The sequence below is a fragment of the Corvus cornix genome, chromosome 3, assembly GCF_000738735.6.
Source record: "Corvus cornix cornix isolate S_Up_H32 chromosome 3, ASM73873v5, whole genome shotgun sequence".
NCBI classification, from domain to species: Eukaryota; Metazoa; Chordata; class Aves; order Passeriformes; family Corvidae; genus Corvus; species Corvus cornix.
The window spans coordinates 15,045,166-15,061,931 of NC_047056.1; the positions used below are offsets into that span (position 1 = coordinate 15,045,166).

Below are 16,766 nucleotides of genomic sequence, written 5' to 3' on the forward strand. Positions count from 1 at the left end.
ATCTGCAGGAGCTACCACACAGAAAAATGTGCTGCCTACAGCGTTGGTCTGGGGCTCAAGGATCTGCTGTAAATTCCTGCACAGGTCTCCCATGTTGTGGTGGACAAGTCCTCATCTCTCTGGTATCTTTCTGTGTATAGACTCACTGAATCATTCATGTTGGAAAAGACTCACGAGACCATCAAATAACGTATATGAAATGAGGGTGCCAAAAATGTCTCATTCAGAGGCTTGTGGAGAAGCTTACAGCTGGTCATGAGATGCTTGGAAATCACCAGCGACAGAAGGGAGCCAAGATGGAGTATCTGATTCATCCACAGGCTTCTCATTATTGATAATGCTCTGAGGGGCTAGAAAAAAGGTAATTGCACTTCAGATGGAAACAGTGACTAAAAAATGATCCTTGGTGGTTCATTTTTTTTTCTCTAAAGGGCTGTGGATACAGCCTGTAACTGCCTATAACCATTTTTAATATGAGGTAATTTCTGCTTTAATGATCTCGCAGATCTCAAGGATATGCTAACACTTACCACCAACTATTAGATCTACATAGGAGTATTTCACTTCTTCAGTACTAGCACAGATGATGCTCATGAGAGGTTGCTTAATTATACCTACATTTTGGAAGATGAGAAACAAAAATAAATATTAGTAAAAATCAACATGATTATATGGGTGTGAATAATCTTGTCCATACTGGCTTTTTCCTTTCTGATTTGCAGAGATTTCAGGGATGAATGTTTCTCTCCCTGTACAATTCAGATGAATTGGTTTGATTTTGCATTGCAAATGCAGTTGATGTAATGAGACACGGACTTTTGCAGCTCCTGGTGCAGACATGGCTCTGGCCAGGAGTGCAGGAGAAGAATTCTGACCCTGTCTGACCAGGCAGGAGTGAGCTGGAGAGAGCCTGAAGCACATGGATAAAGCAAAGGTACCCCTTCATCTTACCCAAGAGGAGTCCTTCTGGTTTGGTCCCTCCATTGATTTCACCACTTATTTTTCCATGACATTAAGCTGCAGCAATGTGTTAGGCTAAATAGTTTTTCTTCCCCGGACACCACAGGTTAGCAGAAACCCTTTATTTGAAAGACTCTCTCAAATTCCCATGTTTTCTACTAAAAGAGCAGAGACTTGGAGTCACTTGTCCCATATAATTTCCCCAGGAAGGGGTAGGGACGGCTACTGGTCTGCAGCTCAGCGAGGAGGGAGGATTTGTCTCTTTTGGGAGACAGGAGATCTGAGGAATAGCACAGAACTCATCTATCAGTACCAACGTGCCTCTAGTGCACAGACCTGCCCTCGGTGTAATGTATGGCAGGAGACCAAACCATGCTGAAAGCAGAGAGGTGCTGTTAGATGGCCACTCTTAGCACAGCAAACCCAGGCACATCAGCTATGGCTGCACGAGATCCTCACCACCAACTATTCTGTTATTCCTTTCTCTGGTTCATCAAGAGCATAAGAAGGTCAGAATAATTTCCTTGGCCAAGAGAGCCGTACATGCAGTATTTTGCCAACTGAGTGACATTTAGGTGGTGATGGACATGTGGACATAAAGCTTTGCCCAACAGGCACTTGCAGCTGTTGGGGTGAGGGAAGGGGGCTCCCTCTCCTAATTCTGCCAATATGCCCCAAGGGAAAGTGTCCCCAATTCTTTGCTGCTGCTCCAGGGCTGGATCACCCAGGACCATCTCTCTCAGTGTCAACATGATGCGTGTGTTAAAGGCAATCAGAACTTTTTATGCAGAAGATCAACATTGGGATTGACTCAAATATCAATAAATTCCAAAATAAAGGGTTTGATCACAGCATTATAAACTTCCCACATGAACCATTTTGAATGACTGGAGGGTGACAATCTAAATATAAATGTAATTTCTTTTTTAAAACTCACTTCAGGCACATATATACAGCTTCAGTTGACTTTCAAGGGGAGTCTGTGGGAACATCTGACAGCAAAATTAAGTTATATGTTTCTTGTGGGAGTTCGTTTCCTCCAAAAACAGCAAACGCCTTGTTTCCCTGGCACTCAGATTTTTAAACCTGTAATCCTAGCAGGATATGAACTGTTTTTAATTACCCCCAGTGACAGAATTTTGTCCTTTGAAAGAGCCACTCGGGGTGTGAAGGGGAACAAGGACATTGAGTGCAAATGTGAGGGTGTGATTCTTTTTTAGAGCTGGTGTGGTGATCAGCTCAGCCATGGAGGTTTTGGCACCGATTTCAGCAGGTCACAAGGTCGCACACAGCTCTTGTATTAGTTTGGGAGAATTAAGCAGTGGGAAGGAAACAGAGGACTTAGAAGCAGGCAGAGGAATAAATGGGGTAAGAGACCAATTAAAGTGGATAAAAGCAAAGAAAGAAACAGTGGGCATGGTGAGGGCTTTAATGACTTGTACAGCACATTTCGAGGGTATTTCAGGTGAAACATTTTTTGGAACACTCATTCAAACAGCGTCATTTCCACCAAAATAACTGGTTACATGACTAGGGTGAGGTGGATTTTAACCTTTATATAATCTTCCTATATAAATGCAACAGTTGCACAAAATGTACTTTCTGGATGCGCTGTAGAGAGAATCACAGAATCACAGGTCCAGTTAGGTTGGTAAAGACCTCTGAGATCATCCAGTCCAACCTTTGACCGAACACCACCACGTCAACTTGGCCGTGGCACTGAGTGCCATGTCCAGTTGTTTCTTGGACACCTCCAGGGATGGCAACTCCACCACCTCCTTGGGCAGCCCATTCCGATGCCTGACAACCCCTTCCATGAAGAAATTCTTCCTGATGTCCAACATGAACCTCCCCTGGCACAACTTGAGGATATGTCCTCCACTCCTGTTGCTGGTTGCCTGGGAGAAGAGACCAACCCACACCTGGCCACAGCCTCCTTTCAGGGAGTTGTAGAGAGTGATAAGGTCCCCTCTGAGCTTCCATTCTTCCAGGCTAAACACCCCTGGCTCCTCCAGTCATGCCTCATGGGATTTACCCTCTAGACTTTCACCAGCTTCATTCTCTGGACTCACTCCAGCACCCTGAAGGTGTCAGTGTGTTTCTGGGTGTGTGATCAGGTGCCCGCTGGAGAGGGAAGGACAATGAAACTCAGTCCCAGGAAAATCCAGCAGCAGTTGTCTCAACCCAATGAAGTTTGCAGCTCAGTGTCTGGAACCACTGAAAGCCCCAATACATGATTAAACCCCAAATCTCAGTGCACAAGGTCTAATGAATCACTTGTAATTGCCTCATCCCGTGCAGGGCTCTGTCCGGCACATTCGCTTCTCTCGAAATTAAGGCTGCATCTTCTGCTGTGTCTCAGTGAGCTGGAGCAGGGTGGGAGTGTCAGAAATGCACATGTGCCCATTGTGGGGGATGCTGGAAAGGAGGGAAACCAGCATGGCACAGCGGGGACATGCCAGCAGCCAGTCTGGACACCGAGCCGATACTGGTATGAGCATGGGATTAAATCCCAGTGGCACATTTGGGAACTCGGGGCAGCCCCATCATCCCGGTACTGTAAATGTAAATGCAGCCCTTATGTGAGGGCTGGATCCTGCTGCAATAAATTGGACAAAAGGCTATTTTTACATTCTTGCCTCTGGAGAGGGTTTTGGAGGCCTGGAGACAGATGCATGTCCTGGTTGGGTACTGGCTGCCCCATATCCACTCCTAGAGGAGTCACCTGAGGGCAGCATGGATGAGCTTCCCACCAGCAGCAGAAACAAGAGAAATCATCTCCCAGTGAGCTTGCTGCCTTCTTCTACCCCCTGATATGCACCAAGGCTGGATGCTTTCACAGTGGCCTTCTGCCTACACCAGGACAAGCCACTTGAGAGACCTCAGAGCAGCTGTGGGAGCTGCTGGTGCTGCTCTTCCTGGTGAGTTTTCTCTTCCACTCATTTGCTTTGCTGCTTTCTTGGAGAGCAGAGCTCAGTGATTTTTTTTTTTTTCCCCATTAGGAATGAGCTGAGGTAGCTGGTGGCTCCTCAGGGATATATTTGCAAACCAGGAAGGCAGTCGAATAGTAACATGGAAATACAGTGGTGTGAAAAGGGTAATTATTAAAAACAAAAAAAGGTATTTTCTCATTTTCTGTAAATATATCTAGCAGATTAGTAAGATTTTCCCACCACACTCTATGATGGAGGACTTTATGGCTGGAATTGTGAAGAATCTGAAACACTCTGAAAATCTCAACTTCTTTGAAGCATGGGAGACTCTGAATAAATCCCAGGGGAATTGGACTCCTAGCATAGCAATTCTGGAGACACCCAACATCAGTGAAGTAAGTGCTAAACAGCCAAAAATTTCCCTCTCCCCTTCACTGCTGGGCCCAGCATAACTTTTTGTGGCTGCAACTTTTCAGCCCTTATCCTTTCTGCCAGTAAAATAAGTTGTGTGTGTTTTGGCTGACAGGGGCTGTCACACCAGCCCTCGCAGGTTTTGTGTCTGGCTGGACACTGCAGCAGCAGGTGCCATCCACAGCCTGTGCCCAGCACCAGCTCTTGCTGGGGCTTGTTTTATGATGCTGAGGAGATGGGGGCAGCAGTAGGGGCTTTGCCTGGGTTTATAAACCAGAAAGGTTTGCACTTTAGGTCCATGTTATCTAGCAAGATTAGCAAGTCTCCATGTTTGGTGCAGTGACATTTCTCTGTTCGCAGTGTGATTGATCTTTTAAGGGCCTTTCTAGTCAATATCAACACTCCCAAGATTTATCTTAATACCTTGGACAGATGGCTTCTATTGATTTGAATGGCAGTTGTGGAGAGGGGATATATAGGAAGTTCCTTTTAACTGTTTACAGAGCAAACAGTTTCCATCTGCTTTCTATTTTATTGCAAAGCTAGTGATCACTCAGGTGCAGGATTTAACAGGTGACCATGGGGTACACTGGAAGCACATCACACCAGTTGTTATCCCACCTGCCTCTGCTTGACCATACACAGTGTACCCAGCATCTGGGTCTCCCCATATGGCTCTGAGGTCTCCAAGCCATACATTTCCAAGGGGGTCTCTCACCCAGGAGGTGCTCCTGCCTTGCCTTCCTCTCTCCATGCTCAGAAGAAAAAACAAGAGTACTCGCATACACATCCCAGGCAACTTTTCTTCTCCTGTTTATTTCAAAAGTCTTTGTAATAGCTTAATTGCAACATTCCAAACGTCACCCGGAATTTTACATCCTCCCAGATGTACAGGATTCATACTCCATCATGTTTCACGGCATTAAAAACACACAGGAATGTTCCCCAGACACCATCAGTGGGCTCTTCCACAGTCTCATTAACCACCAGCTCTACACATCCTCTGCCAACGCCTCTGCACGGCTCTGCAAAGCAGCTGCACATCAGCTGACACTGCCTCCTGGATCCATGACCATGTTTCTGTGAATGAAGGGGGGTGCCAAGCCCAAAATACCCATTTTTGTTTGCAAACTCTATATAACATATGTAGAAACGTGATCCGTGTTTGATTGGCTTTGTATATGGCTTTTAGACCTCTTCATTCAAAGATCTTACAGTGGAAAAATCCTGAGCTGACACCAAAAATGGGACGGATTCGTTAAGAGCACTCACAATTATGGTATGAGTTGGAGGCTAAGTTCCTGTCAACCCAGGATTAAAGCATTTTTTAAACTGCCACTTGTTTAAACAGATTTCAATCTTGAAATTTATTCCAGTTTAATGTTTTGCCAAGAAGCATCATCTGAAAGAGTAAAAATCGATGTTTTCCAATCAATGATTTACGAGAACTTATGTTTCTTCATTTCACCTCTTAACTTGGTAAACAGTACCAAAATTGTGATGGAAAAGTACATGCATCTCCTTTTGACTTAAATGCCTTCTAGCAGGCATTTAAGTCATTACATCTGTTTAATTAGGCTATTTACTACCTGCAATTCAACCAAGTTACTCCAGATTCAAGCCATAGGAACACTTGCTTCTCAGACCCTACCATCTCTTTTGGCTTGTTGGGGTAATGTCTGTGTGGTTCAACTCTTTGGGAGTATGTTGAGTGATGTCAGGCACTGCAGAAACTGCTGCAGCTGTTTCTGGATGGCAAAATGTCCTTTTTTTCTGACCAACACTCAGCAGAAATTCCTCTTGGTTGTGAAAAATGTCCCTGGCTAATACCCATAGACACCAGTGACAGTAAATTGCTTGTGTAATGCTTGCTGCCATCCTCTGGTTTCAGTAGCAGGGATGTGAAATGTCCCTAACAGTGTAGAAACAGCTGCAGAAACATGTTCAGAAAGTGCCATTTTGGTGCTGCAGCTGTTTGCAGGGCAATGTCCAAACATCCAGCTGATGCTCTCCTGAACCCAAACTTCTCCCACTGCCAAGAAAACATCTGGCTGCTGCAGACAGAGGCGGCTCTGCTCTCAACTTTTGCATGTGGATCCTTACCACCTCATTTATGATTATTTTGCTTTTCTGATATGCTGATAATGGGTGTTTGAGTTTTCTGTTTGGGTTTTTTTCCTCCTTTTTTTGAAAAACCATGACTACTTGAAGGTCAGCTGCCAAATTGAATGATCAGTGCAGGAAAATTGAAAATCATAACATCTTGTCTGTAGGCTGTGAATAATGGGCAACACCCTTTTGATCGTTAAAATAGAAAATTATCTCTCTGTTTTCCACTGTTTTTAGCCCATTAAGAAGGCAGGGAAAAGAGCACATTGCTGATGATTTGTACCACTCTCCTGGCAGTACAATTCCTGGCAGACCAGGGGCTGGCAGTGGGATGGATCCCACCCCAGTGGGGGTTTGGCTGGAGGAGGCAGCTGTGGTTTGCCATGACATTCAGCTGCTCTCCAAAAACCACAGACACCCCGAGGCGGGGCCATTTTGTCCATTTTCTGCTGGAGACTGGACCAGTATTCATGGTCTCTGGATGATGGGCACGCTTAAATTTGGGGATGAAGGCAAGTCCACCCGAGTGCTGTGCAGACCAAGGCATGTCCTCAATACATTTTGCTTTCATACAGATAAAGAAAACAGAAGCTTTGCATGTCCTGGTGCTGGCAGAAACCAAGGCTTTTTCCCAAAAGACACAGGTGCATTGAGCATTGGAAGAGAATGATAATTTTGTGACACATGCCTGAGCTCTGGGGTCCAATTGTATATTTTAGCACCTTACTTTCTGTTCAGAACACCACTTACTTTTGTTGACTCACTGTACTGGTAAGACAGTTTTTCTTGTTTTTACTGATAAAGATCTCTTAGCAAATATAGCCAGACTTGGTAATTGATTCATCTTGTAATATTTATATATGCTGTCATCATATGGAAAGTCTAAACAAATCTCTCTATGCATTTTATGAGGAGAGAAGGATCACAGCAGGATTACTGCTTTGCCAGCGCAGAGGCACTGCAAAGAGCAAAATGAGTCAACAGCTGCACCCGTGTTCCAAACACTCCAGTTTCAGGAACAACCCAGGGTTCACAGGTGGCCAGAAACACCTACAGCACTTTGCTGTGCTTCTCAAGAGAGGCTCAATGCAATGTCCATCTCCTTTTAAACTTTTTTACTACTGGCAAACATCTCCTGAGGCTCAGCAAAGGGAACTGCCCTTTCCCTTTCCCTCAGGGAACAGCCAAGCTGCTTTAACCACCCCACTGCCAACTCCCAGCCACTAAACCAACCTCCAAAATAACATCTTTGTGCATCAAGATGCATCTGTCCATCACCCATGGCCCTGTAGCTGTGTGGCCTTTTTGATGAAAGTGGTTAGCAGCCAGTCAAGCCCTGTGATTTATGTTTCTTCACTTGAATTGGAATTACATTAGCATGCCCTTGGTTTGCAATGGCCAAACAGGTACAAATACTCAGATTTCGAAGGTTTATACTTGCAATCCTGTTTGCAGCAATTAGGCAGGCTCAGTTTTAATCCCTCTAGAAGCTCTGTTCATAGGAGCAAATGTACAGCATAGGGCATTTTCCAAATGGGACTTACATACTTCTGACTTTAAGAATTCAAAACAGATTAGATAAAATGGGCAAATGAAATAGGCAGGTCTTTTTACACAAAACCGAATCATTAGCATCCTTCAAGAATTCATGTCAAGCAATTCCGTTGGTAGAAAAAATATTCAGTCTGCTAATTCCAACCATGAATGTAATTTACAATCAGAATTTAGATTTTACAAAACCAAATTTTAAAAGAAAAATGTTCAGAAAAGTGACTAATTTTGGTGTGTCTGGGAACATTTGCTCTTGTTAATATTTCAGCTATTTTCAATCAATGCAAAAAGGAAAGTGATACCAACCAGAAAACAGCACAGAACTGGTTATTCCTTCTAGAATTCAATGCAGAAGTGAGCAAATACCAAAACCAGAGGAATTCGCTCCAGGAGTAAAATTTTTGAGGTTTGTAGTAGGAGATAGCAATGCCAGCTCAAAGATGTCTACCAAGCTGTGCCCTTTCAAAAAGAAACAAAACAAACAGGAATACTTTTCAACAGGTTATCTTGAAACTTGAGTAATTTAAATTGGCTAGAAATTTGGAACTAATATTTTTGCTGAGAGTATCCAACAAAGTAGTATTCCAGTGAGCTAAAAATAGGTTTGTATATGTATAATTATAGCATTTTTATTTTTGTAAATAAACAATGTTTACACACACAAAAAAACACCCACAAACAATCCCCAAACAGTATTTTAGACGTTGTGCTTTCAGATACTGAGGTTTTACAATAAAACTGGAACTGAATTCTTGCACTGCCTGTGCAGCCCATGGATGTTACTATGAGCAAAAATTTCCTGGACATAATTTTACTTGCATGGAATAGGAAATTATACCCATTGAGAAAACCTGGTGTTTGATTTGCACATTGTCAGAAATACTAGTAATTTTTTTCACGTTGTTTATTGTATGTTGTTATAAAAGCATTAATTTTGCATTGACTCACTGGCTTTAAAAAGTACTCTTACAGTCTGCAAAGTACAAAAGGAATATGGGAACATCTTTGTATTCTGTAGGTTTGAAAAAGCATCACCTGCTGAAGGTCTGATCCTGAAAACTCTTGGGACGATGATGTAACACCCTTTCAAACCCACCTACATCCTCATGCCAAGTGTGGGCTTGGGAGCTGGCTGGGACACACCTGGGCACGACAGGGCCCTGGGACTAGGAGGACTTAGAGGTATGGGAATCTGCACCTCTGATACACCCAAAATACTGATCATCACTGTAAGGGACCAGTATGGCTGCTTTCCCAGTAAAAGCTGGGCAACTGTCTTCCTGAAACCAGCCCTGAATGAAGATGGTGACTGCAAGTGTGTGGTCCCTCTTCCCCCTGTGTCTCACAAAATACCTCTCTTCACGTTCCACGCGAGGTAGCTGAGCTCACGACGCCACAGGAGCCCCTTGGGGGGGTGACAGTGTCACAGAGTTGTGTGGTGAGGAATAAATGCAAGTCTTTGGTTTTCTGCTGGATTTGCTGGAGAACACTTCTAAGCTTCTCCCTTTCCCCACACTTTTCATTCCTCAATAACAGCACACTTGCTGTGGTTTTTTTTCTCATGCTAAATCTCCAGACTGTTGGGTAAATATCCGTATTTACTCCCTCTTTTTTTTCCTGGGAAGGACTAAACATGATACATTTGAAGGCTGCAGGTCTGCAGCCCCACTTCAAAGCTAAACTACACCACTCTGGATCCTTAGAGTTGAAAGTTTGGATTTGACCTTAGACCTCTTTTTGCCTGTGCAAAATTTAGGGCAGTTGCATTTTCTTTTTGATGGTTTAAAGAGATATAGTAATTAAAGGGTGGATGTTACCCATTTAGCAAATGAAGAGAGAAAGAAAAAAGGCATGTGTCTTTATTGGTAGCTGCATTCAGACTGTGGCCATGTAAACTAAAGTAGTCCTTCCTCAGTGCCATTGCTACACAACATATTTATAATGCATAATGAACCACTTACTGTGCATGTGCTAACATGCATAGCCTTTGTGTCAAATCTCAGTGGAATTGTCCATGCTTTCCTTTATTTTCCACAATGTAGCACTCTTCTTTTCCTAGCATTCATGAAGGCATAATTTGAGCTCAAATATGGACATATTCTTTTAAAAAAAATTGCATATTGGTTGTACAATGTGCAATGCACACTTCATTAGTTATTTTGTGTGAGTCAAGTGCTAACTTTTTCCTAATTGAATTTATTATGTAACACAGCATTTATTGTATTATTTAAATGTAACACTGCAAATGTGTGTTGGTTTGGAAAGGCACATTAGTAATACAATTAGAGCAGAAGCCATACCCACAGATTTGCCAGGCTAGCAATCAGCAAAGTGTGATTTTGTTGAGATTAGCTCTGAACATTCATTGCAATGATTTGCCACTGAGTATTTTTCAAGTTAAAGGCTAGAAAAATACTAAAATGTGAGAACGGTCTCATTGCTACAGCTGATTTCCATACAGTTGTAAATTCATCCCACACAGGCAATCAGGGTTATACCAAGCCCACATGCCTGGCTACGTGACCTCCACTGCTGCTGAAGTCTTTCTTTCAGAAGCAAGGCATGACTGAAAAATGGGTAAATGGTCATCCTACACCCAAATTTTCACCCACAGAAAGCTGGGGAGGAGAAAAGGCTGAAGGCCAGGGTTGCAGCCGTGCTGGGACAGCAGCACTACACCAACGGGGGCATTTCTGGGTAACCTGAGCACGGCACAGGGCAGTCCCAGAGAGCTCTAGTGGGATTCCTGTCTTCCAGCAGTAATCCTGGTTGCAATCAGAACTGGTAGCTGCCTAAAGAACCTTGGTATGCATTGCTGTGCAATGCTGCTTCTGCAGGGAGGCAGCCCCGTCCCTCAGACACTGCCACCTGTTGCCGAGGTCAGTGAGATTGATCTGAACATCTATGTGGTCTGAAGGATGTCCTTTGCATTGCAAGGAAATAAAGAGCCATCTGAATTTTTTCAAAATGAGTACTGTGTTTGCAGATGGAAAGAAACCAATGAGAACCAGATGACATCTTGGTGTAACTCCAAACTTTGTCCAAGAACACACACAGGGAAGACAGACCCCGAGAGGTCAACGTAGTGACTTGCCAAATGCTACAGATTTCACACAAAATTATTCCTTCTGACTGTTCTGTCCTGAGCTCCAGGGTTAAGAGAAGATATCACCTGAATTTGGTCATTGTTGCTCATTAATTTTCCCCTATGTTTTGGTTTTTGTCTGCAAGGTACTAGTGCAGGTGCCAGGCGAATGTGGTATCTCCTTTTTCTGAGCAGCTCACACCTCTGCCATCACTGTTCTCACTCAGGGCCAGCTCACAGAGAAGTGCTAATTCCTGTAGCTTTCTTCTGCTCCTGAATGCTCTTCCCTGGGCTCAGGCAGCAAAAGACCAGTGTGGGGGACACGGTCTGAGCTCAGGTCTGTGCTGCCTGTAGACTCAGCAGGCAGCTGGGATGTCTTGGTCTGTGCCAGCCAGGAGTTACTGCTGCTGTTCTACAGGGTGATACAGAGGGGGTTGTATCAGGGAAGATGAACTTTTAAAACCTAAGCCAACTGCATTCTTTCAAGGCTATCCATAATAAAATTTGAAAAAGAGCCCCATTTCTAGAATGTAATACAACTCCCAAGTTACCTGAAAAGAAAGTGCAACCTAGTGCAGTGTGCTTTCACTTTCCCACTCTGTTCCTTCTGTTTCCTTCTGATTTCTTGTGCTTCAGCCTGTGTCCAGGTATTGCTGGTATCTGCTTTGTCTGTGAAAATGAAATACCAGGAGGAATTGCACTTGGTGCAACTGGTGCATGTTTAGGGGTCAATTCACAAGGGGAGCAGGCTGCGCTGGGGAATCCAAGTTGGACCACGCACAATAAAAGAGGAGTTAGGTGCTGAAGCCTAGCAAGTTTGAAGAGGAGTGGTCATGAAAAAAAAGCCAAAGGAACAGCACAAGGGACTAGGAAAGACTGACCTCAAACCTCCTATGTCCTCTTGGCTCGTGTGGTCATGCACAAGGGTGATGGGTGCCCAGGAAGGGCTGGCAGGCTGAAGAGTAGAGATTTGGAGCTTGGATTCCATGCATCCTGGAAAAATACTTCTGCTACTGAATATGAGGGAACTGTAAGGCCACCCTTCAGCAGATGCTCCCCAGTGAGACCCAGCTCAGTAACCATGCTCTGACCCTCTCATAAACTGGCTTTGCTGTGCCAGATGGGTTTGGGACTTAGATATGACCTGGGGGTCCCTGTGGTTGACTTATGTCAGCTTTTGGAGATATGTGACCTGCAAGAAATAGGGGCACTGGTAAATAACTGGGCATGCACTTTATATGCCTCTGAAGCTAAGGAGAAGCAGAATGGAGATTATCAAGGACCTTGGGTGTAAGTAAACATTAGATCTAAGTGAACTGAGCAGCAACCTGATGCTCAAATCCCTTGAGATGCCCAGCTCCAGGAGCTGGTCCAACTTCCCCTGGAGTCAATAGGAACTACAAAGGGTCCTGCAAAGGCACCCTTGTGACTGATGGTACCAGAAAGACTTGGAAACATTTAAATTATGCTACAGCAGACTGTGTGTCTGCCTTTGCCTGGACTCAGAAAAAGTACAGAGGAGGTACGTACAATTTCATATTACTTCACTGTATTTCCCAGGCTGGAATAAGTGGTTTGAAAACAATTCACAAATTTACAGTTTAAACAGGATCCTAATATTAGTTATAATATTTACCCTTTAAAAACAATTCACTGAAAAAAACCCTTTAATTTGCAAACTTGTTACCATAAAAATAAGAGTTCTTGAGCTCACAGAATATTGATACATTTGAACATGTTTTTACGAGAGAAATAATAAACAGGTAATTCTGCTGTGGCTTGGGGCCCTATCTGTTCAAACTCCTAAGTCCTTTGGGACAGAGCCTGTCGGCCCTGATTTATGTTATAGTCCTAATGAGTAATAATCCCTATGATGACAAATGCACCAAGATACAATCCTAAGAGAGTTTTGGCTGCAAAAAAAGAGCAGGGTCCCATTCACACTTTTAATAAACAAACATATAAATCATCATAGTTAGAGATTTACCCGTGGGGGTAATCCCAAGGGGAAATAACAAATTTCCATTCTTTTGGTTCCCTGCCTGTGCTGTTTCCCTTGCACGTCTGGAAGGGAAGGGACCCTTCCTGAACTGGGTCTTCCAGCAGTCAGAGTCTTTTCCAGACCATGACCCGCCCCTGTACACCCTGCTTAAATTTATCCTTCAGTGGGCATCAAAAGCAGCACCAAACACCTCTTCCTGCCTCCTTAAAGAGGATGAGTGCACAGACAGGAAGGCATTCTGACAGATGGACCTTGAGGAGTCTCTCTACCACCAAGAAAGCTCCTGCCTCTTGAATGCAGCCCCTACCATACCACAGAATCTTAAGTGTGAGTCTGCACCAGCTGGAAACACATTACAATCATCACTGCTTGTTTCTGGCCAAACACATCTTGATAAAAGCTGTGACATTTACAGTGTGATACAGACCCATGTGTGATGGTTTATCTGCAGCTCTGATTCTTTTCGTTAGGAAAAAGATACATTCAATGCCATAATTCAGCTGGCAGGCTCAGGTGTGCAAAACCTCAGATTTAAAGTTAAGTTTTCCAAGGGTACATTCCAAAACATTTTGCACTGCTACAAATTTAAAAGAAAGCAAAAATGATGGCTACTCCAAACCCATGCAAAACAAAGTCAGTAAATAGAGTAAAATATTTTCATGGAAATATTCTCAAACATTTCTAATATTCCTAGTTTGTGTTCATCATCTCGGTCAATTTATTCAGTAACCAACCTACTACTCATGGTCTTGCCTACAATTTTCCAGTAAGTTTCCAAGAGAAGGCTCCTTAGAATATAAGCTTAAGTTTTGTTTCTTGCCCGGAATCAGTAGAAGCCTTTTTATTATCTTCACAGTGTAGTAGAGAGAATTTAGAGAAATGATCCAGAGCTGTTGCATGTATTTTTGAAAGAGGTTTGCAGTAACTCCTCTGCATCCATTTGTCATGCTAAACTACACTCTAGACCAGGTTTGTGTTTGGTTCTTCAGTGGTTTGGGCTAGCACAGGTTAAATATGGCTTAAGATGGTAGCAGCAACAGCCAAAGGCTAATTTATGACTTGGTATCAACATTTTGGGGAAGCCAGTTCCTGGGGGAACTTCAAAGCAGTGCTCTTTTGTACAGCCTGCACAGTCAGATTTGTGGGAAACAAGTACAGGGTTGGGGTCCTCAAAGAAATACTTTGGACGAATCTCTGCAACAATACTGCAGAAGTAAAAGAGCAAATTTAGGACAACAGAGAGCCTACATTCATTTTAGTGACTTATTTCATGAGAAAGTAATGAAATAAGCATTTTTGTGATGATGCAAACATTTGACACCAGAGGTGCATACCAGCTTCTCTTGCATTAAATAACGTCAGTTCTGAAGATGACAATTGCCTGTTTTCTGTTATCAGTAGGTAGGAACAGTTTTGCACACCTTAACACGGTCCTTGATAACCACCTGACTTTTAAGAGTTAGGTGGCAGGTGGTCTTTCGGACAAGACTGGCTAAATCCCACCATTTGTACGAGGCGAGTTCAGCCCATTCCATCCTCTGCCACTGAAGTCAGTGGGATTATTGAAGTTAAACACAGTCACCCTAAAGCTGGTGTGACAACAGTCACCCACGTGTATGTCATACAAAGGCCTGCTACGAGGAATTGCTGAAGAGCATTGAGTACAAGGCTCAGGGCCAGAACCAGACTTCAACAAACTGTGAGATACCGGTTTAGCCAAAACTTACCGACCCCAGGCTTGAATCTGGAGCCCAGCTTGCCTGCTTTATGCCTTTTAACACAGAGTTTGGGTTCAGGCTCTGTTCTGAAGAAGAACATGTTGGTTTTGACACCATCCTAACTATGCACACCATCCTTCTATAATTGCACCAGATTCTGCATCAAAGACATCCAAGTCTCATTTAAAACCCCCTTAGGGGAAAATTGTAACATAATGGTAAAGATCTCACTGCATATTAGAGAAAACTTATAAAACCCCCAGAAAGTAAAACGCTGAACACCCAATGAATACCAAGGCTGTCTCTGAAATTCAAAACTTTCCAGTAGCTTACAGTGGTAATTCCACCCTAACCGCCGTTTTATTTTTATTTAAGAAACAAAAGGAATTCCAAAAACTCTACCTAGAATCACTTGTTTCTGCCAAGCGGTTGTTCATGATGGCCAGAGCCCCCACCCCCGCAGAGAAACCGTTCTGTCTCGTATTGATACAGACATTCCTCGGGTAGCCGTTGGCCGTCTCGGACAACTGCTTCTGCAAAATGGCCAGGGAGACTTTATTGGACGCTGTGAGCTCCCTCATGGAGATCATCTCTCCAGAGAGCCTCCTGCCCTCGGTGTCACTGTCGTACTGTCCGTCAGCGTCCACGGCGACATTGTGGCGGCGCAGGCGGGCTCCTGGGGTGATGGCATTGCGACGGCTGAGGCGGGTACTGGATTTATGGCACTTTGGGCAACATCTGCATTCCAATTTTTTCAACACCCAGTTCAAAATTTGTTTGATTACGATTGAGATGACATTAAAAAGGGAGTATATGCAACATACCCCCATTAATATAAATATGAAGTTCCCGACTCTGTATAATCCCTGATGTTGGTACGCAGCGTTTTGGCTGCTTACCAAATCTCCAAAGCCGATGGTGCTGAAGGTGACAAAGCAATAATACAAGGAGTCAATGTAGTTCCATCCTTCCACTGCTGTGTACATGGCTGAGGCGCAGCAGGAAAGGGTAATAGCAAAAAATCCCAGGATCAGCATCACGTGGTAAACGGACGGCTTCCAGCCCACGAGGCTGCCCACCCCGGACACAGCTGGCCCCCTTCGGAAGTTGGGAGGTAGGAGACCACTTCTTCGCAGCTGTCTCTCGTAGCACGCCTTCATGATAAACGCCAGCAGGGAGATGATGCGCTCCAAGAAGAGGTTGAAGAAGAGGATGGTCCCGGCACACCCAAAAAGGCCATAAACGATGAGGAATACTTTTCCAGCCACGGTTGCTGGTGTGGTCATTCCAAAACCTACGGTGTGGAGATAAATGGGCAACATTAATGACACGGGTTTTCATGTATAAGCTCAGGATATATGTACCTTAACATGGCTCCCATCTCACTGGACAAAAGGAGTGCTATCTCTAAGTCAGCTCAGGCCAACATGAAACCAAGTTTGGTAAAGAAGGAAAGCACCAGAAAGTTCAATGAGATGACTAAAACTCAAAAGTGAGCAAAAAATCCTTGCAAGACAAAAGGCAGTGTATTAGCAGAGCAACACCACTCTGTAAAGGCAGGTGGAAGACTCACTGAACCCAAACCTTTTCAAGGTGGGATGAGGTAAAGAGGCCATTTCCCTGCTCCCACATGTGTCAGCCATCAGGACCTGATGAAAAGTTTAAGTTCTCTGTTCACAAGCTGTAACCCAGTGTAACATTTTTGTTACAGGGGTCTGATTATACCATTCCCACTGAGAAGATGGAAGTTTTCAGGTTGTATAACAGGAAAAAAATGCACCTCCCAAATATTGAATATTGTTTTAAAAATAACAGCACTTCAAAGTCTTTTCCAAATCCCAGCTGTGACTAGCCCACCGGGTATCATCACAGAGGGAGGGAAAAACCATCATGCTGCAGAGCTGCCTGGAAGACTGGGGGCATTGGGAACTTGCAGATGGATAATTACAGCAGGGAAAAACACTGCTGCACAGTTCAACAGAAAAATCAGAGTATAC

At 43.9% G+C, this 16,766-nt stretch overlaps 1 protein-coding gene across 1 annotated transcript in view; it reads right to left on the reverse strand.

The window, feature by feature from the left end:
- Positions 1 to 5,093: 5,093 nt before the first annotated feature.
- The window catches only part of KCNK12 (potassium two pore domain channel subfamily K member 12), a 29,843-nt gene continuing 18,170 nt past the window's right edge, over positions 5,094 to 16,766 (reverse strand). The window contains exon 3 of the mRNA XM_039567858.1: positions 5,094 to 16,063. Coding sequence (XP_039423792.1) covers positions 15,168 to 16,063 — 896 coding nt within the window. The 3' untranslated portion in view covers positions 5,094 to 15,167. The remainder of the gene's footprint in view (positions 16,064 to 16,766) is intronic.